This window comes from Neoarius graeffei, chromosome 7, assembly GCF_027579695.1.
Source record: "Neoarius graeffei isolate fNeoGra1 chromosome 7, fNeoGra1.pri, whole genome shotgun sequence".
NCBI lineage: Eukaryota > Metazoa > Chordata > Actinopteri > Siluriformes > Ariidae > Neoarius > Neoarius graeffei.
Window position 1 is genome coordinate 40498801 of NC_083575.1, and position 22865 is coordinate 40521665.

The 22865-nt window shown below is 44.8% G+C and overlaps 1 protein-coding gene across 2 annotated transcripts in view; it reads left to right on the forward strand.

The window, feature by feature from the left end:
* Positions 1-22865, forward strand: part of sdccag8 (SHH signaling and ciliogenesis regulator sdccag8) — a 212745-nt gene that overhangs the window by 987 nt on the left and 188893 nt on the right. For both annotated transcript variants that reach the window (XM_060925633.1, XM_060925632.1), the window contains exons 2-3: positions 17991-18128; positions 18219-18301. In XM_060925633.1, the coding sequence (XP_060781616.1) occupies positions 17991-18128; positions 18219-18301 (221 nt within the window). The remainder of the gene's footprint in view (positions 1-17990; positions 18129-18218; positions 18302-22865) is intronic.

Genomic DNA, 22865 nt, shown 5'->3' on the forward strand with positions numbered 1-22865 from the left:
TCTGAATTGTCAAAAAAAAAAAAAGTCCTCTCCGAGAATCACTTCATTAGTTTCTCCCAGCCCTGCTTAAAGCTACACTTAATCTTGTTATAATACAAGCTATTACACATGCGTATCTGTTCTTTAACTTGTCCTTCACTTAAAAACTGGTACAAGAACCAGTTTGAATCAATTTGAATTTTGGACCCCTGTGACACAAACTTTGTACCCTGATTGTAAAACAACCCTTACAGTATTTCATATCCAACTGTAATTTTGCATATGTAATAGTCAGTAGTGGTGGCAAAAAAAATAAATAAATCACATCATGGTACTTAAAGGAACAGTCCACCGTACTTCCATAATGAAATATGCTCTTATCTGAATTGAGACGAGCTGCTCCGTACCTCTCCGAGCTTTGCGCGACCTCCCAGTCAGTCAGACGCAGTCAGACGCGCTGTCACTCCTGTTAGCAATGTAGCTAGGCTCAGCATGGCCAACGGTATTTTTTGGGGCTGTAGTTAGATGTGACCAAACTCTTCCGCGTTTTTCCTGTTTACATAGGTTTATATGACCAGTGACATGAAACAAGTTCAGTTACACAAATTGAAACGTAGCGATTTTCTATGCTATGGAAAGTCCGCACTATAATGACAGGTGTACTGTATCAATGCACTGCCGAAGTGCGCAGAAGGTGTTAGTACGCCTGTCATTATAGTGCGGACTTTCCATAGCATAGAAAATCGCTACGTTTCAATTTGTGTAACTGAACTTGTTTCATGTCACTGGTCATATAAACCTATGTAAACAGGAAAAACGCGGAAGAGTTTGGTCACATCTAACTACAGCCCCAAAAAATACCATTGGCCATACTGAGCCTAGCTACATTGCTAACAGGAGTGACAGCGCGTCTGACTGCGTCTGACTGACTGGGAGGTCACGCAAAGCTCGGAGAGGTACGGAGCAGCTCGTCTCAATTCAGATAAGAGCATATTTCATTATGGAAGTACAGTAGACTGTTCCTTTAAAGACCTCTTTACAATGCAAGTTTATTGAGAACAAGATCAGTAGCATTATTCATCACATGTACACTTAAGCACAGTGAAATTCCTCTCTGCATTTAACCCATCTGAAGTAGTGAACACACATAAACTCCGCTGGTATGGTCATATTTTAAGGAAAAAAAAGGAGGAGGTGGTGAAACAGGCATGGGAAGAGCCAGTGAGGGGAAAGAGGAGCAGAAGTAGTGAACACAAACGTGAGCAATGAGCACACACACATACCCAGAGCAGTGGGCAGCTATGCTGCAGCGCCCAGGAAGCAGTCAGGGGTTAAAGGAGATACGCAGAACCTTGGCCTCACTTTTTGTTTATAAATGCCTTGAGACCTTAAGAATGGCATAGGAATAGTTTTAAGCGTTAACAATAAATCTAATATAGTAATTTTTATGATTAAAATGATTCATATACAGTGGTGCTTGAAAGTTTGTGAACCCTTTAGAATTTTTCTATATTTCTGCATAAATATGACCTAAAACATCATCAGAGTTTCACACAAGTCTGAAAAGTAGATAAAGAGAACCCAGTTAAACAAATGAGACAAAAATATTATAGACCCCTTTCACATGACGTCACCGCGCCGCGAGATTTTGTTAGGCACCATATTGGAAGACCAAGTACATGCACTCACAATATAAAACAAAGTACGAGCGAGAGTAAAGTGACACGATGGATGATAATTCGGGTTATGTGAGTACATTACCAGCTGCAGAAAGGGCACGGTATGTGGAGAAACTGGCTGTGATTGATGGGTTTGACCCATATGATAAGACTCGGGGCAAGGGAGAATGGAAACATAAGGAGGACCTGACACCAATTCTGCCATCTATTTGCTACCCAGACATTGTAAACTATTTGTTGTTTACACCCAGTGCCTACACTCAGTGTTCGAACTATGCCGATATTTTCGGGGGGGGGGGGTCCCTTTTTTTCCCTGGGGGGGGGGGGGGGGGGGGGGGGGGGTGCTTGCGCTTGTCTTGGAGCGCGGATCTCCAAACACATGAGAAGCCTATCTTACGCACATATCAAGCGGACTCCACACCTCCACACACGCATCGCGTCTGAAGTCATAACTCATCAGGGGAAATTGTGTCCACATTGGCATGTTCAAAAAACAACCTCACGTCAACAATGATACCACACGCAAGAAAAAAAAAACAGTCAGGCTACTCAACAACCAACCTGGCAGCAGCGAGCAAGCCCCAAACCATCCTAAATTATTATTATTATTATCAAATTGTAGAAATCTGGGAGGCTTGCTCCTCATACAGTTATCAACTTGGAGCCAATTTAGCATGTTTTAAAAATGAATTTCTTGCGTTTGCTTACCTCAAAGTGTCCACAGATCATGCACAGACTTATCCATTATATCCACAGTTTTTTGCCAAGTCTCACACAGGTTTCTTTCAAGTCTACTGTTGGGCCAATAAATCATAAATAAAACAGCTCAGATTTGTTTAAGTCGTTTGCCACTCCACTTTATTCTCGTGGGTTCACATACCGTTGCTGTTATTTCCCCCTAATCACGAGTTTGTTGGTCTTCCAAAATGGCGCAGGGTCTGTTTACTTCCGGTTTCGGGTGACGTCAGTGAAAGGGGTCTATACTTGGTCATTTATTTATTGAGGAAAGTGATCCAGTATTACATATCTGTGAGTGGCAAAAGTATGTGAACCTCTAGGATTATCAGTTAATTTGAAGGTGAAATTAGAGTCAGATGTTTTCAATCAATGGGATGACAATCAGGTGTGAGTGGGCACCCTGTTTTATTTAAAGAACAGGGATCTATCAAAGTCTGATCTTCATAACACGTTTGTGGAAGCGTATCATGGCACGAAGAAAGGAGATTTCTGAGGACCTCAGAAAAAGCGTTGTTGATGCTCATCAGGCTGGAAAAGGTTACAAAACCATCTCTAAAGAGTTTGGACTCCACCAATCCACAGTCAGACAGATTGTGTACAAATGGAGGAAATTCAAGACCATTGTTACCCTCCCTAGGAGTGGTCGACAAACAAAGATCACTCCAAGAGCAAGGCATGTAATAGTCCTTTGTGACCTTGCTGACCCCAGGGTAATTTCTAAGCAACTGAAGGCCTCTCTCACGTTGACTAATGTTAATGTTCATGAGTCCACCATCAGGAGAACACTGAACAACAGTGGTGTGTATGGCAGGGTTGCAAGAAGAAAGCCACTGCTCTCCAAAAAGAACATTGCTGCTCACCTGCAGTTTGCTAAAGATCACGTGGACAAGCCAGAAGGCTATTGGAAAAATGTTTTGTGGACGGATGAGACCAAAATAGAACTTTTGGGTTTAAATGAGAAGCGTTATGTTTGGAGAAAGGAAAACACTGCATTCCAGCATAAGAACCTTATCCCATCTGTGAAAAATGGTGGTGGTAGTATCATGGTTTGGGCCTGTTTTGCTGCATCTGGGCCAGGACGGCTTGCCATCATTGATGGAACAATGAATTCTGAATTATACCAGCGAATTCTAAAGGAAAATGTCAGGACATCTGTCCATGAACTGAATCTCAAGAGAAGGTGGGTCATGCAGCAAGACAACGACCCTAAGCACACAAGTCGTTCTACCAAGGAATGGTTAAAGAAGAATAAAGTGAATGTTTTGGAATGGCCAAGTCATAGTCCTGACCTTAATCCAATCGAAATGTTGTGGAAGGATCTGAAGCAAGCAGTTCATGTGAGGAAACCCACCAACATCCCAGAGTTGAAGCTGTTCTGTACGGAGGAACGGGCTAAAATTCCTCCAAGCCGGTGTGCAGGACTGATCGACAGTTACCAGAAACGTTTAGTTGCAGTTATTGCTGCACAAGGGAATCTGTGGTTGGTAGAAGAGAGCAATTGGACTTGCTTGAAAAGTCTTGAAGACGTTTCGCCTCTCATCCGAAAGGCATCCTCAGTTCTGTCTGTCTAATAGGGAGTATCAAGTATTTATCCTCTCATGGATCATCATAGAATCCGAATCAGAATGCTGATGGGTGCATTGTAGGTGGCTGATAGATGTCATAGACACCCACCTCTGTTCAGTGATGGTCGTTCCAGGTTGACAAAAATGAACGATCCTCTCTGGCTAAGATGTCTGATCTTAGCCAGAGAGGATCGTTCATTTTTGTCAACCTGGAACGACCATCAGTGAACAGAGGTGGCTGTCTATGACATCTATCAGCCACCTACAATGCACCCATCAGCATTCTGATTCAGATTCTATGATGATCCATGAGAGGATAAATACTTGATACTCCCTATTAGACAGACAGAACTGAGGATGCCTTTCGGATGAGAGGCGAAACGTCTTCAAGACTTTTCAAGCAAGTCCAGTTGCTCTCTTCTACCAACCACAGATTACTATGTACCTGGATGACTGAGTATCTTCATAGATATGCTGCACAAGGGGGTCACACCAGATACTGAAAGCAAAGGTTCACATACTTTTGCCACTCACAGATATGTAATATTGGATCATTTTCCTCAATAAATAAATGACCAAGTATAATATTTTTGTCTCATTTGTTTAACTGGGTGTTAGGGTTTTGCTGGGATTCGAACCTGGTTCGTTGGTGTGATAATCCAGCAAACCCCCACTAGGCCACCAGGGGGATGACTCAAATGCAGAGGCGTGAGGCGGAAGTAGAAAAAGAATCAAAAGGTTTATTTAAACTATATACACTATATACAGGGCAAAACAAAAGACAAAAAAAACCAAAGAGTATAATCCAAAAGAAAAGCAAAGTGCAAAAATTCAAAAGCTAAGAAGATCAAAAAAACACAGTACAAAGGAAACTGGAGATAAACATAACAGCACAAAGACTCCGTGACAAGAGGACTGAACTCAGGGGTATAAATAGACAAACTAATTAAGGACACAGGTGAAGATAATTAGGCAATTAACAAAAACACAAAACACAGGAACAGTGGCGGCCTCTAGAGGCCAAAATAAACACGACATGAAAAGGAAATAACAGCGGCCTCTAGAGGCCAAAACAGTCCTAGTCCTAACAGGACCCCCCCCTCTAGGAGCGTCTCCTGACGTTCCCAGGGCGATCCGGATGGGCCGAATGGAAGTCCCGACATAGTTCTTTATCAAGGACATCCCGAGCAGGAACCCAGCAGCGCTCCTCAGGACCATAGCCCTCCCAGTCCACCAGATATTGCAACCCGCCGCGGACCCGGCGGGAGTCAAGCAGGCGATTCACAGTGAACACAGTCTGCCCCTGGAAGATGCGGGGGGGTGGGGGGTTCCTAGGGGCAGGGGCATACGTAGACGTCAGTACGGGCCGTAACAGGGAAACATGGAAAGTGGGGTTGATCCTCAGAGTCCGGGGCAACTGGAGCCGGTAGGAGACAGGGTTCACCCTGCGCACCACCTTGAAGGGGCCAATGTAGCGAGGAGCAAGCTTGCGGTTCTCCACCCGCAGTGGAAGGTCCTTAGTGGACAGCCAAACACGCTGCCCAGGGCGGAAAGCGTGTGCAGGTCTTCTATGGCGGTTGGCCTGAGTCTGGTTGGTTCTGGAGGTCTGTATGAGGGTCTTCCTGACCTTGCTCCAGGTCTTGCGACACCGTCTCACATATTGGTTGACCGAGGGCACCCCCGCGTCCTCCTCCTGGTCCGGGAACAGAGGTGGCTGGAACCCGAATTGGCACTGGAATGGCGACAGCTTGGTGGCCGATGACTGCAGGGTGTTGTGGGCGTACTCCGCCCATGGCAGCCAGGTGCTCCACGATGTCGGGTTATCCATAGCCAGGCCTCGCAGGGTGGTTTCCAGGTCCTGGTTGAGCCTCTCCGTCTGACCATTGGACTGTGGGTGAAACCCAGAGGAGAGGCTGGCAGTGGCTCCGATGACCTTGCAGAACCCGTGCCACACTCGGGAGGAGAACTGGGGCCCTCGGTCTGAGACGATGTCCTGTGGAAGACCAAAGACTCGGAAGACATGATTAAACAAAAGTTTCGCAGTTTCAAGAGCAGAGGGGAGTTTGCACAGTGGTATGAAGCGGCAGGCCTTGGAGAATCTGTCAACTAAGACCAAAATGACCGTGTTACCTTGTGACTCAGGGAGACCCGTGATAAAGTCGACTGCCACGTGGGACCAGGGACGCCGGGGAATGGTCAGAGGATGCAGGAGACCCTGGGGACGCTGTCGTGGGTTCTTGGTTCTGGTGCAAACCTCACAGGACAGGACAAATGACCTTACTTCCTGCTCCATGTTAGGCCACCAGAAGCGTCTTTTCAGGAAGTCCAGGGTCCTCCGAGCTCCCGGGTGGGCGGTGAGAGGGGAAGAGTGACCCCACTGGAGAACCTTGGCCCGGGCTTGATGTGGGACGTACAAGAGGCCTGGTGGCCCCGTCCCAGGACCGGGGTCCTGGCGTTGGGCTCGTCGGACAGCCTCCTCAATACCCCAGCGGACAGGGGCCACAATCCGGGACACAGGGATAATAGGCCCGACTTCATTCTCCCTGTTAGTGGCAGAGAACAGTCTGGACAGTGCGTCAGGTTTGGTGTTCTTGGAGCCGGGGCGGTATGAGAGGGTGAAGTCAAATCGACTGAAAAACAGGGCCCACCTAGCCTGTCGAGGGTTCAGTCTCTTGGCTTGCTGGAGGTACTCCAGGTTCTTGTGGTCAGTCCAAACCAGGAATGGATGTTGTGCTCCCTCCAGCCAGTGCCTCCACTCCTCAAGGGCCAGTTTGACCGCTAGCAGTTCTCGATCCCCCACATCGTACCGGGACTCAGCAGGACTCAGGCGGTGGGAGAAGTAAGCGCAGGGGTGCAGCTTTCCTTCCGAACGTTGAGAGAGCACCGCGCCGACACCACTGTCCGAGGCGTCCACCTCCACGATGAATGGTTGGGAGGTGTCCGGGAGAACCAGAATGGGTGCCGTGCAGAAGCGGTCCTTGAGGTCTTTGAACGCCTTTTCTGCCTGAGGAGACCAGCCATAAGATCCACCTGTCCCTTTGGTGAGGTCTGACATGGGTGCTGCCACAGAACTGAAGTTCCTGATGAACTTGCGGTAGAAGTTAGCGAATCCTAAGAACCGCTGAACCTCCTTAACGGACTTGGGAGTAGGCCAATCCCGGACGGCCAGGGTCTTGGCAGGGTCCATTTGGAGTTGGCCTGTCCGTACAATAAATCCCAGAAAGGAGACCTCGGGAACATGAAATTCGCATTTCTGGGCCTTGGCGAACAGATTGTTCTGTAGCAGCCTCTGGAGAACCTGGCGGACATGGTGGCGGTGCTCCTGCACGGTCTTGGAAAAGATAAGGATGTCGTCGAGGTAGACAAAAACGTATAGGTTAATCATGTCCCTTAAGACGTCGTTGATTAGGGCCTGAAAAACAGCTGGTGCGTTGGTGAGTCCGAAGGGCATCACCTGGTATTCGTAGTGCCCAGACGGGGTGTTAAAGGCAGTCTTCCACTCGTCTCCCTGTCGGATACGGATGAGGTGGTATGCGTTCCGTAGGTCCAACTTGGTGAAGACGGTGGCGCCTTGGAGCAGGTCGAAAGCTGTGGACATCAGCGGAAGGGGATATCGGTTGCGCACAGTGATCTTATTCAGGCCCCTGTAATCAATACATGGTCGGAGCCCCCCATCCTTCTTGCCGACAAAGAAGAAGCCGGCTCCAGCAGGTGAAGTGGAGGGTCGAATAAACCCAGAGACCAGGGCATCTTTGAGGTATTCCTCCATGGCCTTGCGTTCTGGCTGAGAGAGTGAAAACAGTCTGCCACGAGGAGGGGTAGTCCCAGGGAGCAAGTCGATGGCACAGTCGTAGGCCCGGTGCGGAGGAAGAACGGCGGCCCTGCTCTTGCTGAATACCTCCTTGAGATCCCAGTACTCTGTGGGAACTTGAGATAACTCGGTGAGATCAGGGGGCTCGGCAGGAGACACAGGAGAGCTAGAGAGCAGACAAGAGGCATGGCATGCAGGGCCCCATTCCACAACCTGGCTTGTTACCCAGTCTATGCGAGGGTTGTGGCAAGTAAGCCAAGGAAGGCCTAGAATAACTGGGAACTCAGGTGAAGGAATCAGGTGCAGGGATATTTCTTCCTTGTGACCTTGAGACTGGAGGAAGACTGGAGAAGTAACTTGAGTGACTCTTCCATCACCTAACGCTTGGCCATCGAGGGCAGACACAGACAGAGGGACTTCAAGAGGTGCAGTAGGTATATTGATGCTTTGGGCGAAGTGAATATCCATAAAGTTCCCAGCCGCCCCTGAGTCTAACAAAGCTTGACAAGAGTGGACAGACTCACCCCAGGAGATGGAGACCGGGATGTAGATTCCTTGGCCAGGGAGTCCGGGAGAGAGGGTAGGCCCCGTCACAACCCTCCCTCGGCTGGACGGGGCGGTCCTTTTCCCAAGAGATCGGGACATGATGCTCGGAAGTGACCAGGCTTGCCACAGTAGATGCAGCACTTATCCCTCCTTCTGCGCTCTCTCTCAGATACGGAGAGGCGAGTACGACCCACTTGCATGGGTTCTGGACAGTCAATGAAGGAGGTAGATGGTTTCCAGGTAGAGGTAGGGAGGCTGGGGGGGCTCAAGGCTTGGTGGCGTTCTCTCATCCTGTTGTCCAGACGAATAGCATGTGAGATGAGGGTTTCGAGGTCACTTGGGCATCCAATAGAGGCCAGACCGTCCTTGATGGGGTCAGACAGACCATGGTGGAAGGCTGACACCAGAGCAGTCTCGTTCCATCCACTTACTGCTGCGAGTGTTCGGAACGAGATGGCGTAATCTGCGACGCTTCCTCCTTGCCGGATGGACATGAGCTTTCGGGCTGCGTCGGTACTGATGTCTGCCTGATCGAAGACCCGAAGCATCTCTTCAGAAAACAGCTGGAAATCAAAGCACTCAGGTCCCTGTCTTTGCCAGATAGCAGTAGCCCAGGCTCGCGCCTTACCAGCTAATAAGGTGATCACAAAGGCAATCTTGCGGCGATCCGTAGTGTAGGTGGTAGGCTGAAGCTCAAAGGTGAGTTGACACTGGGTAAGGAACTCTCGGCACTCACTGTGCTTGCCGTCATACCTCTGTGGTGCAGGAAGGCTGGGTTCGCGAGGTGAAGAAGGCAGCATTGCAGGAGGCACTGGAGCAGGAGTGGGAGCTGGATCAGGAGCAGGAACTGGATCAGGAGCAGGAACTGGATCAGGAGCAGGAGATGCAGGCAGAGATGTCAGCTGTGCCAGGGTTTTCCCAATTTGCTGAAGCAGTTCCTCGTGGCAAGCGAGGGCCTCACGTTGGCTGGTGAGCGTACGTCCATGAGCGTCCATGGTCGCTCCGAAGCGTGTCAAAGCTGCCATAATTCCCTGAAGGTTGGCCGGGTAGACAGTTGAAGCAGCCTCTGCTGAGTCGGTCATGACGGAGTCTTTCTGTTAGGGTTTTGCTGGGATTCGAACCTGGTTCGTTGGTGTGATAATCCAGCAAACCCCCACTAGGCCACCAGGGGGATGACTCAAATGCAGAGGCGTGAGGCGGAAGTAGAAAAAGAATCAAAAGGTTTATTTAAACTATATACACTATATACAGGGCAAAACAAAAGACAAAAAAAACCAAAGAGTATAATCCAAAAGAAAAGCAAAGTGCAAAAATTCAAAAGCTAAGAAGATCAAAAAAACACAGTACAAAGGAAACTGGAGATAAACATAACAGCACAAAGACTCCGTGACAAGAGGACTGAACTCAGGGGTATAAATAGACAAACTAATTAAGGACACAGGTGAAGATAATTAGGCAATTAACAAAAACACAAAACACAGGAACAGTGGCGGCCTCTAGAGGCCAAAATAAACACGACATGAAAAGGAAATAACAGCGGCCTCTAGAGGCCAAAACAGTCCTAGTCCTAACACTGGGTTTCTCTTTATCTACTTTTAGGACTTGTGTGAAAATCTGATGATATTTTAGGTTATATTTGAGAGCAATTCCAGCGTTATGGACGTGACACTTGAACTCAAAATGGCAACAAATGACCCAGTGCATGTTTTATTGTCTCCCAGTATTTAAACAGGTGTTGCATATTTTAAGGCTGTACCATACTGGAGAAGTGATAGAACAAGAACAATTCCCATAGTACATCTAGGGCATGCCAGAAAATGCCAATAAAAGATGCGTTATGGATGTGACAGAAAAAGTATCACTTTTCTGGGTGACTGTACATTTTTATCAAACTCTGTGAAATTGTAAACCTAATGTCGAAATGGAGATATCCATTTGATAGAGGGGTCCAAGGTGAATATTAAAAAATCTTTGTTTAAAATATTTTGTATTTCATGCAGAGTTTCGGAAGGAAAAGTCAGCGTTATGGATGTGACGAAATTGCGTTATGGATGTGACGCGTCTGAAATAGACATGGCATATGTTTAGAAAATCAGCAATTTAACCACCATAACCCTTTGAAAAACTCTCTAAATATCAGCTAAAACTATCAAAGTTCTTAAATAATATTTAGGATGGCTATTGTTTTGCTGTTTTGTGGATTTTAGCATACATTTCTGTGGCTTGTGGCAATAATATAGAATTGTACATGATCAAAGTTGATTTTAGCTTGGGTTTTGCATTATAAGAAAGAAAGACTGACAGTGACATATTAGGTTGGTTACAAATTGGTTCAGCTTGTTCACATCTGTAAAATACAGGCCTAGGTGAGATCTCTGGGAGTGGTTTTGATGTATTACATGTTGCTTTATTTTTGCATGGTGAGGTTGACATTTACATGGAATTGCCCTTATGCAGAAATATAGAAAATTCTAAAGGGTTCACAAACTTTCAAGCACCACTGTAGGTAGCAGTCTGAGTGAATGACCTTGACTGCAGGAAGGCTATCAGTCTCATCGCCATTTCCGCTATACTAAAGCACAGAGCTAACTGCAACTTCAGGCTTCCATTTTGAGCTAATTTATTGCCATGCCATGTAGATGTGTTGCTGGCGGGTGCAGCAACATGACAGAAGGTGGATTTATGTTGCATTCATGGCCCAAGAATGTTCAAACTGCAAAGATTTGGACGCGTTTTGCAAGAAGTTCATGGGCACATTGGGCACCTATGAAGTGGTCTTTCCTCTGCTCTGCACATTTTACTGAAGACTCGTATGAGACCTCTGATCTGTTGAGGAGCGTTGGCTATAAGCCTGTACTGAAAGAGGGTGCAGTACCAACAATTAAAGGAAAAGAAAACAAGAAAAGGAAAGTAAGTTCAGTTGCGCCAGTTCTCCCGGCGTGTGAGCCGAGAGTTGTTGCTAAAACCAGGGACGGAACAGGACGGGACATATTACAACCTCCCCATGGTTGTTGCTAAAACCGGTGACGTCCTGTCCCGGGTTTTAGTAATTGCCTGAGCCGAGCAGTAATGGCGGAGTACTGAGTATGGAGAAAATGGAGAATGAGTGGAGCAGCCGTCTGATTTCTCCTCTGGATATGCTTGCCTCAGCAGCAATATCTCGCCCTTACGTGGAAGAAGCGAATGAACGGAGAACTGAACGAACAACTGAAAGTCAAATTGTTTCAAAACAATCGGCCACAAGAAGCGAGAACTAAGACGGGTAAGCTGCGACTCTCATTTGGATACAAAACAACAAAAACAACAGCACTCGTTGTTTCCCTGCATTTAGATTAATACATGTAACTTGTACAGGTAGTCGTCAACTTACGACTGCATTTGGTTACGACTGACCGGTCATAAACCGATCTGGTCGTAAGTCGGCCTATGTTAAATGAACGTAAGTATATTGTGATGTCTAATGATATTGTAATCATCTTAAAGTCTTATTTTATCAACATTTTCTTATTTCATTACCTTGGCTCATTATTTGGTTTAAGTCAAACACTGCATACTACACTGCGTACAGTACAATTCGTTTAATACGTGCAAAACAAAAAATACGAAATACAGGTGTGAAAAATAGAAAACATTTTAGTTTGAAACATACCAAAATACAAATGTAAAACATAGCAAAATACAAAATTTAGTGACCGCTGGCATCACTGGTGCTTGGCTGTGGGTCGTCTACGTCATCATCAGCTGTTGCAGCGCTCGGGCTGGCGGGAGCATTTGCTCGTTTCATAAACCAGGAGCTGGGGCGGAAACTGTATGACGGAGTGCGCGAGGGAGCGCGAGAGAGACTGTGCGTGTGCCTGGAGCTGGGGCGGAAACTGTTGTACGCGGCGAGAGACGCTGCCGGGAGCTGGGGTGGAAACTGTCGTACGCTCCGCTAGCTCAGCTGGGAAACACTTGCCAGTCATAACCAGACAGTTGTAAAGTCGATCGGTCGTAAGTCGCATAGGTTGTAAGTCGACGACTACCTGTATTGTGTTTTTAAGTTACCGGTATAAGATTATTTAATTTGCTTCAGAAAGTGATTGTCTCATCTGATTATTTATTAGTTCATCTGATTATTTAATTAGCCTTTTACGTTTTATCAGTGAAAATGCATGCATGTACATGTATGCTGCATAAGTTATAACACCTCTCCTGTTTTAATGAGAGTCAACCCAGAATCAATGAAGTCAAATCAGTCTTAGTTGAGGAAGTTGGTAACGGTGTTTCTTACTTTCACTGTAAATTTTTATTTATATGACTTTGGCCTATAGCTGTAAAAGGCCTCAGCCTTAAAACCGGTTACCGCTATGATGTCACGCACTCAGGGCTGGCTGGCTCAGCGGGGCAGCTCCAATGCCAACTTTGCAGTTGATTTTAACTCTCAAAAAAATATTTTTTTTTTAATTCCCATTTATGCAGCACACAAGACTCAAGGATGGAGATGCTATCCACTCAGAAATGTATTTAAAAATAAAGGTTCTGCGTATCTGCTTTAAGTGCCTTGCTCAAGGGCACCTCAGCCCAAGGCCTCCCCATGTTAACCCTAACCGCATGAACTGTGGGGGAAACCGGAGCACCCAGAGGAAACCCACGCAGACACGGGGAGAACATGCAAACTCTACACAAAAAGGCCCCTGTTGGCCACTGGGCTTGAACCCAGAACCTTCTTGCTGTGAGGCGACAGTGCTAACCACTACACCACCATCCCGCCTTATTGCCAAGTACGTTCTCACATACAAGGAATTTGCTTTGGTGATTGGTGCTTGAAGGAGGCTACAAAGATGAAGAAAACACACTCCTCTCTCTCTGCTGCTTTACAACAGCATTACTTAGCTGATTCAGAATCAGAATCAAATTTATTGCCAAGTACGTTCTTACATGCAAGGAATTTGCTTTGGTGATTGGTGCTTGAACAGTTAATATAGAAGAATTAAGCAATATACAAAAAGTAGCTATATACATAGAATAAGAAATAGAAGAATGTGAACTATACAGATTTGAAAAGTGGGCAGTAGAACTCAGTCAGTTGGTTGGCCAGGAACAAGTCATTAACAGAGTTGGGGGCTGAAGGTTTGTAGTTAGTGATCTGTCTGAGCCCTTTCCAGACAGACGTAGAGCCATTGACTGAGAACTGGTGTTGGAGTTTCTTAGGTGGTGTTTACATTAGACTGTATCCGTCTCGTTTTCGTCGCGGATGCACTGTCCGTTTACATTAAAACGCCGGGAAATGACTCCACAGGCAGAACAACTTGAATCCGCCAGGGCCCACGTATTCAACCCAGTTCGTATCTGATCCGGTGCTGTGTAAACATTGAGGAACGCGGAAACGCAGTGCTGAGCTCTAGCTGACGTCGTCATTGGACAACGTCACTGTGACATCCACCTTCCTGATTCGCTGGCGTTGGGATCACACACACAGCGGCTCAGTCCCGAATCATTGCTCGTGCGCTTCACTCGCGTGCTCTGTGAGTTGCGCAGGGCCGGAGTGCGCACCCTCCAGAGGGCACTCGCTGTTCAGGGCGGAGTGATTTGGAGCGCAGGAGGAAGCGCTGAGCCGCACTGAGGTTTATTTACACATTTCAACTTATTTACCTCCTTCAGGCGCTTAAACTCAGTGAGAACATGAACATCACAGCCAGGTGTGTTTATCTGCTGGAGAAGGTGTTCACTTGCCATCCTTCCACTTGCAAGTGGTGAATGACTTGCGCATGCCCGATATGCACTGGGATCATGTGACGTGCCATCTAATTAGTCATGTGATTAGCGTATCCGTGTATTGGCGTTGCTGTGTGCACACAAATCGTGTATTGGCGTTGCTGTGTGCACGCGAATCGTTTAAAAACGTTAATCTGATGATCCGCTGATACGGTCTAATGTAAACACCACCTTAGCATACAGTCATTTAGCTTCTCTCACTGCTTTGCTAAACCTGTTTCTAGACTCTAAGGGCCAATTTATGCTGACAACCCAGTCCTCGCAGATGGCGTCTGCGAAGCCCCCCGCTTCGCAGACGCTCTGCGCGCACCTCCCAAAATTTGTGACCACCGCAGACAGCATCGCAGACAAGAGGGCTCTGATTGGTCCACTCTACATCCGCTGTACACGCACTTCCGCTTCCCTACTTCCCCGGTTTGGTTTGTTTTCACGACCGCCATTTTTAAAAACACGAGCGAAGATGGAGCAGCACGAAGAGCGGTTGATCGAGGAAGTGAGGAAGTACGTACATCTATACGACTCCAGTTCTAGTCATTATAAGGACAGCGCATTATAAGGACAGCAGTGTTGAATGACCTGTTGCTCAGTAACTGGAAGATAAACACTCCACTAACCACACCCACCAACTACTCCTAGCGATTTTGCGACTTCGCGCCCCCTTGCGTTGTGGCGGTGAATAACATCGCGCACGCCTATACACACCTATTACTCCCCGCTCAACGATAAATTACAACTGTCTGCGAAAAGCTATCTGCGAAAGCCTTGTCGCAAGAGCATGCAGAAGCCTTAAACCTGTCCTAATCTCTACTTCTGAACGCTTCTTCTTTTTGCTGCCTTAGCTGTCTGAGCTTATCTGTGAACCAGGGTTTGTCATTATTGTAGCTCACCCTGGTTCGTGATGGAATTCAGCAGTTCTCACAGAAGCTGATATAGGACGTCACACCCTCTGTGTACTAATCCAGACTATTGGTAGCAGTCCTGAACACATCCCAGTTTGAACAGTCCAAGCACTCCTGAAGGTTCTCCGCAACCTCATTGCTCCACATCTTGGATGCCTTCACTACAGGTTTCCTCAGCTTTAATTTCTGCCTGTATGCAGGAATCAAGTGGACCATGACGTAGTCAGAGTGGTCCATGTACAGTAGCACAGGGGACGGTGTGATAGGCACCATGACATTTCATTCTGTTCAGGTTTTGCTAATAAACCACAAACAAGGACCAGTATGATTTAGAATTTTTTTCTCTATTATTAATTAAATTTGAATTCTTCAATGAATAAAATGAGGAAAAATTGGTACAAAATAGTTGCTAATGCCCAGTCAGTTATTTTTTACTGATAGTTACAGTATAAAAGCTCTGACACAAAAAATACATATGCAAACTTTGAAAAGCATATCATAATGTTGTTATATATAAGATATTACACGATTGTGCGAAAATATGAAGTTTATCTTTGAGTGGTGATCATATTCACGAGTGAGCGAAGCGAATGAATGCTATATTTTTCAGCACGAGAAAATACATTTCATATCTTCACACCACCATGTTCTTTATATTATATGGACACATCTGTAAAAAAAAGCAAGTTAATCAAAAGAATTTTAATTTTGAACTGGTTCACCATTTTGACAACGCGCATCTAGTCAGCGGGAAAACACTAGGAGTGACATCATCAGAGTGAGATATTGGGAATTGTGTCACTCAGATCTGCGATGTATTTCATATGAAAAATGCAAGTTTTTCAACACAAGAAGATAAACTTCATATCTTCAAGCCTACATGTGGTTTTCTTTTTATTATATAGACACATTTACAAACAAAAAGTACCCAAATTTATCAAAACAGTTCATCAGTTTCCTTACAATATAGAGATTTATGTCATGGATGTCATTCTCCATGTCCCAGATGTAGCTTGTATGAAAAATACGAATGGTGTATTTCCCAGTAAAATACTCATGTCCATATAGTATCACACTATATCATAGCTTCATATTGTCCAGCCCAAATAAACGTAAATTGAAGAGAAATACGAAGCCACAACATCACTAAAACTTATGAGAAGAGAAGAAACCTTTGTTTGTCACATGCACACTTCAAGCACAGTGAAATTCATCCTCTGCATTTAACCCATCTGAAGCAGTGAACACACGCACACACTCAGAGCAGTGGGCAGCCACACTAGAGCGCCCGGGGAGCAGTCAGGAGTTAAGTACCTTGCTCAAGGGCATTTCAGCCCAAAGCCACCCCACGTTAACCTAACTGCATGTCTTTGGACTGTGGGGGAAACCGGAGCACCCAGAGGAAACCCATGCAGACACGGGGAGAACATGCAAACTCCACACAGAAAGGCCCTCGCTGGCCACTGGGTTCGAACCCAGAACCTTCTTGCTGTGAGGCAACCATGCTAACCACTACACCACCATGCCACCCAAGAGCCAGGTTCACTATACACTGTAAAAAAAAATCCGTTGTTTTTACGGAAAAACACTGGCAGCTGTGGTTGCCAGAATAATCCTGTTAAAAATACAGTGAAATGTAAACAACATTACAGAATAACTTGTACATTTCACTGGGATTCCATGTACAATTAATGATAACTAAATGTAAATTTTACAGGTATTCAATGTACAATAATCAATACATAACTGTTAATTTTACGGATATTCATTGTACAATAAACAATGATTCAAAATGGTTACAAGCAATGATCTACTAGACATATTTTTTTGGGGGGGCTTTTTTTCACCTTTATTGGATAGGACAGTGTAGAGACAGGAAATGAACTGGAGAGAGATCAGGAAATGACCTTGGGTCGGAATCGAACCTGGGTCCCCGGATTCATGGTATGGCGCCATATGGCCCTTTTCCACTACCCTTTTTCAGCTCACTTCAGCTCACTTCAGCCCGACACGGCTCGCGTTTCGACTACCTCAGAGCAGCACGACTCAGCTCGCTTCAGCCCTGCTCAGCACCCAAAACTCGCACGGTTTTGGAGTGGGGCTGAAGCGAGCCAAACCGAGCCGAGTGGGGCTAGGGGCGTGAGGAGACACTCCCCTGTGCGCTGATTGGTAAGGAGGAGTGTCCTCACATGCCCACACACACCCCGCGAGCACGCTGGGATCTGTAAACACCGTAAACCCGGAAGAAGAAGAATTACGAATTACGAGAATTTCTGAAGCCTTATGCGCCTCGCCTCATCTATACGCTCTTGCCAGTATCTGTTGGCGTTGTCGGTGACAACAAGCCACAGCACCAAGACCAGCAACACTAACGACTCCATGTCCTCCATGTTTATTGTTTACTATCCGGGTCGTGAGACTACCGCTTAAAAGATCACTGATGTCACTGTTTGCGCCGCTTAACGACATCACGTGACGTCCACCCACTTTCGCTAACTCCACCCAACGTGTCCACCCACTTCCAGCCAGCACGGTTCAGCGCGGTTGTAGTCGAAATGCAACTCCAACAGCCCCACTCAGCTCCACTCAGCCCAACTCAGCACGGCACGGCTCAGCCCAACTCAGCCGCGTTGGTAGTGGAAAAGTGGCATTAGTCAACTGAGCCACAACGGTGGCCGTTTTTTAATTTTTTTAACAGGGCAATGATGTAATTTTAACTATCACATTCTGTTTTAGTATTACAGTTTGTGTTTAAACTACAACAATTTGTAAATTCTACAAAAAAATATGATCAATTCAACATATTCTTACTGTTAAATTAACAGTGGTATTTGGTTAGGAGTTTTACAGTATATTGATGTAAATTACACACTGCTTCATTGTTTTTGTATTTACAGTTTTTTATGTCATGATTTTACATAAATTCACTGTTAATTCTACGGACATTTTTTACAGTGTGTCAGTTACAGACATCAGTCTAGTCATTCCCCCCCCCAATTTTACTGTGAAATTGTTTTAGAGAGGGCCAATCGCAGTATTCAGCAGCTAAGCAACATGCTGGTGAACCAGAGCTCTGATGCTGATGCGCTGGAGCAATCAAGCAGTCAGCACAGCCCGCCAGAGAGCTCGAGACAACAAACACAACAGAGCGAAGCAGGTACAAATCTGCTCAGTTAACCCTTTTATCCATTTGCCCCTACGATAAAGCTGAATGAGACCGTGCTTGTTGTTTGCTTTTACGTTTCAGTCAGTCAGCTGCGTTCACTGCTTCAGAAACAACCGAAAGAAGTCAACTCTCCTTCACCTTCAAAAAGGAAACTTGTTTCAAAGGTAAGGTGTTTGACTGTATGGTTTGTTAACAAACATGAGATCAGATCACGACTAGGCATAAGATTAAAGCCAAAGACTGGACGTAAGGACTCCACATGGTTTTGTCTACAACAACAGGAATGTAGCAGAACAGCATGATAAAACACTATTACACCTCACTTTGTACTGATTTGACTTTTAGAAGCCTTACATTTAGCAGAAATATTCTGTACAGATAATGATAGTGTAATAATAATAATAATAATAATGTTTATTATGTGCGAACAAAGCTTTTAAGGAACATTTCAGCACATTTTCATTAGCACCCAAAATGTCAGAAAAGGTAAAAGCCCAGCAAATGCTTGTGTTTTTGTGCAGGAGCCACTATGTCATCATGATGTAAGACTGTAAGAATGTCCCTGTGTCCGAAATCGCTCCCTACTCACTATATAAGGCACTATATAGTGAAGACACCATTTTGTAATGCTGCCCGAAACCTTAGTGAGGATTATTTACACCCTATATAGTGCACTCAAAGTATCCCACAATGCATCATGAAAAGTAGTGTACAACCGATGGTCACTAACCAAAGCAATATATCCCATCATGCATTGCGGTCGCACTGAAAGAAATCAAATCAAAAGTCTCAAATTTGATTTAATAAAAGGCAGCGGCAAAGAAGAAAGTATTCAGCCTTGATTTAAAAGAACTGAAAGATGCAGGTACTTTGTATTTATTAATGTGGGAAATATGCTCAGTATAATATGAATTTATCACAAAAATACACGCATGTATTTATTATTTTGAAAACCCACCAGCCGACTGATCTGGCACGTTTTAATTGTGTGACAGTAATGACGTAAATACCAGCGTGATGGACTAGTGTCCGAAAGCGTTTTTTCATTTTACCAGTGAGCTCACTATATAGTCCTCTATATAGTAATTCCCTATATAGGGAGTCGTGAACAAGTGAACGATTTCGGACACAGGGTAAGTGTAACAATAGCGCACTGCGCATATGCATACAGGTGTTCCTATTAAAATGGCTGGTAAGTGTATACAATTCGGTTCACCATTCGAAATAAATGGGCTAGATTAAAGAAATCTCTTTCAGACATGTTTATGCTTATTACCGAGGGAAAGTACGTTCCTATTTTAAAATATGCTCCAGGTTGTCTCCCTGTCCTCGCCTTCTTCGGCCAGTGGTCCCATATATGATGTAGATGTGATGCACTTCCGAGTTGTTACAGGAAGTTGTCGAAAAGAGTATTGAGACCATAGACATTCTATTATTACGTAGACGGAGCATCCAACGTAAATTCTAAAAGCGCTGACGAGACGCGGGGCCGCCATCTTGGAGTGGTGATACGCTGCACTCAGTGTAATGCGCTGGCTCGCATTTTTTTGTCATACATGCAGCTATGATAAAGGATAGCGGTGGGGTTATTATTCATAGTTGGCTTCACGTTAATAGAATATCCTGATATTAAGTGAACAGACGTCGGAGATTGTTGAAGTTGAGGAAACGGTGATTAACATCCTACAAAAAATGTGTGAATACCAAATACATTAGATATAAACAGCTTAACGTTTTTCTATCGGCTACAACCACCAATCTGTTGCAATGGATAGGGTAAATTCAGGTGAAGTGGGACACTTTTTTAAATAAAATGCGGTTTTAACAATCTAAATCCATTATAATGATTCAAATGTGTGTATGTTTTCTTTAAATAGATTAAGAACATATCAAAGGGGAAATTAATCTAGTCAGTGAATTTATAAGAGCCTTTTACATCCTTCAACACAATCTGACCCCCCCTTCAGCAAAGCTGATGTATTCAGGTTGAGTGGGGCACTTTGGTATGTAGGACAATGTGTGATGACCATATATTGACCACAAACATTTTTGTTTGTTTGTTTTAAAGCATATCAAAACGTTTATTTATAACAAATTAATGTCAAACATAAAAAATATAACAATGTAGTAAATGGCATCTTGTCTCTTGTCTTCTTCTTCAGTCGTGTAGTATGGTGCAGTAATAGACGTTACCTTGATATATATGAGTATCTTGCGCTTATCTCACCACTCCAAGATGGCGACCGTATTTCTCGCGTCAGAACAGCCACGTAATAATAGGATGTCTATGATTGAGACTACTGAGCTCTAGCGCCAGGTCATTTCTGGGAAATAAGAGTTTCGGTCATGGCGACAGCGTGTGTATGTCAGCCTCGGTTCGGAGGTTTCAGTTTTGAAAACTGTAAGAGGTAAGAGTAGAGTAATATAAAGTACAGACACTTGGTATATTTTACTTCTGTGATTTTTAAATTGGCCCTGTGATGACCTGGCGACTTGTCCAGGGTGTACCCCACCTTTCGCCCGTAGTCAGCTGGGATAGGCTCCAGCTTGCCTGCGACCCTGTAGAACAGGATAAAGCAGCTAGAGATAATGAGATGAGATGAAATTTTTAAATTGTTCATTTTTGGATTACGCTTCTTTTTGTGCCTACTGCCTCATAGAGTAAATATATATATGCTATATTTACTGTATGGACATGGGATCAGAAAACAATTTTATTTATAAGTAATAGCCACATAGACCCATAGGGTACCTATTTTCGTGAATTCTACAGAGTTGAGACAGGTACTGATGCAAAGGGAATGAGTCATATTGTTTCTAGATGTGCCATTGCTTTTTCCTAGTGTTTATATGATTTCAGGATCAGAATCACTTTTATTGCCAGGTACGTGGACACACACGAGGAATTTGACTCCGGTTTCACTAAGCTCTCATAGTACAAAACAGATAAAAAGCGTATACACAGAACAAACAAACAAACAAACAAAAATGGTGCAATAGGTGCATAGTGCAAAGTAATCCAAGTAAGTCAAGTATGCAATAGATAAAGTATACAGTATTTCTATAGATATAATACACTATATTGCCAAAAGTATTTGCTCACCCATCCAAATGATCGGAATCAGGTGTTCCAATCACTTCCATGGCCACAGGTGTATAAAATCAAGCACCTAGGCATGCAGACTGTTTTTACAGTTTGGAGCTGGCCCCTTCCTCTTCCAACATGACCGTGCACCAGTGCACAAAGCAAGGTCCATAAAGACATGGATGACAGAGTCTGGTGTGGATGAACTTGACTGGCCTGCACAGAGTCCTGACCTCAACCCGATAGAACACCTTTGGGATGAATTAGAGCGGAGACTGAGAGCCAGGCCTTCTCGTCCAACATCAGTGTGTGACCTCACAAATGCGCTTCTGGAAGAATGGTCAAAAATTCCCATAAACACACTCCTAAACCTTGTGGACAGCCTTCCCAGAAGAGTTGAAGCCGTTCTAGCTGCAAAGGTTGGACCGATGTCATATTGAACCCTATGGATTAGGAATGGGATGTCACTTAAGCTCATATGTGAGTCAAGACAGGTGAGCGAATGCTTTTGGCAATATAGTGTATATTAAGAGTGTATCTGGAGTATACGCTTCATTTATCAGTTCCCTTAAAAGTGGGCTCAGCCATTACATTTACTACTGGCATGTCTGTGAAGGTTCTCAGTCATCCAGGTCATCATACAGTGGCATGCAAAAGTTTGGGCACCCTTACTGAAAATGTCTGTGACTGTGAATAGTTAAGTGAGCAGAAGATGAACTGATCACCAAAAGGCATAAAGGTAAAGATGACACTTCTTTTCAGCGTTTTCTGCGAGATTTGTGTATTATTTTTGTTTTGTACAATTGGAGAGTGAAAAAAGAAAAGGAACACCATGCAAAAGTTTGGGCACCCCGATACATTTGAGTTCTCAGGTAACTTTTACCAAGGTTCCAGACCTTAATTAGCTTATTGAACTGTGGCTTGTTCAAATTCTTCATTAGGAAAGGTCAGGTGATGCAGATTTCAAAGTTGTATAAATTCTCCGACTCCTCAAACTTGTCCCTAAAATCAACAGCCATGGGCTCCTCTAAGCAACTCCCTCGCATTCTGAATAATAAAATAATTGATGCTCACAAAGCAGGAGAAGGCTACAAGTGTTAGGGTTTTGCTGGGATTCGAACCTGGTTCGTTGGTGTGATAATCCAGCAAACCCCCACTAGGCCACCAGGGGGATGACTCAAATGCAGAGGCGTGAGGCGGAAGTAGAAAAAGAATCAAAAGGTTTATTTAAACTATATACACTATATACAGGGCAAAACAAAAGACAAAAAAAAACCAAAGAGTATAATCCAAAAGAAAAGCAAAGTGCAAAAATTCAAAAGCTAAGAAGATCAAAAAACACAGTACAAAGGAAACTGGAGATAAACATAACAGCACAAAGACTCCGTGACAAGAGGACTGAACTCAGGGGTATAAATAGACAAACTAATTAAGGACACAGGTGAAGATAATTAGGCAATTAACACAAACACAAAACACAGGAACAGTGGCGGCCTCTAGAGGCCAAAATAAACATGACACGAAAAGGAAATAACAGCGGCCTCTAGAGGCCAAAACAGTCCTAGTCCTAACAGGACCCCCCCCTCTAGGAGCGTCTCCTGACGTTCCCAGGGCGATCCGGATGGGCCGAATGGAAGTCCCGA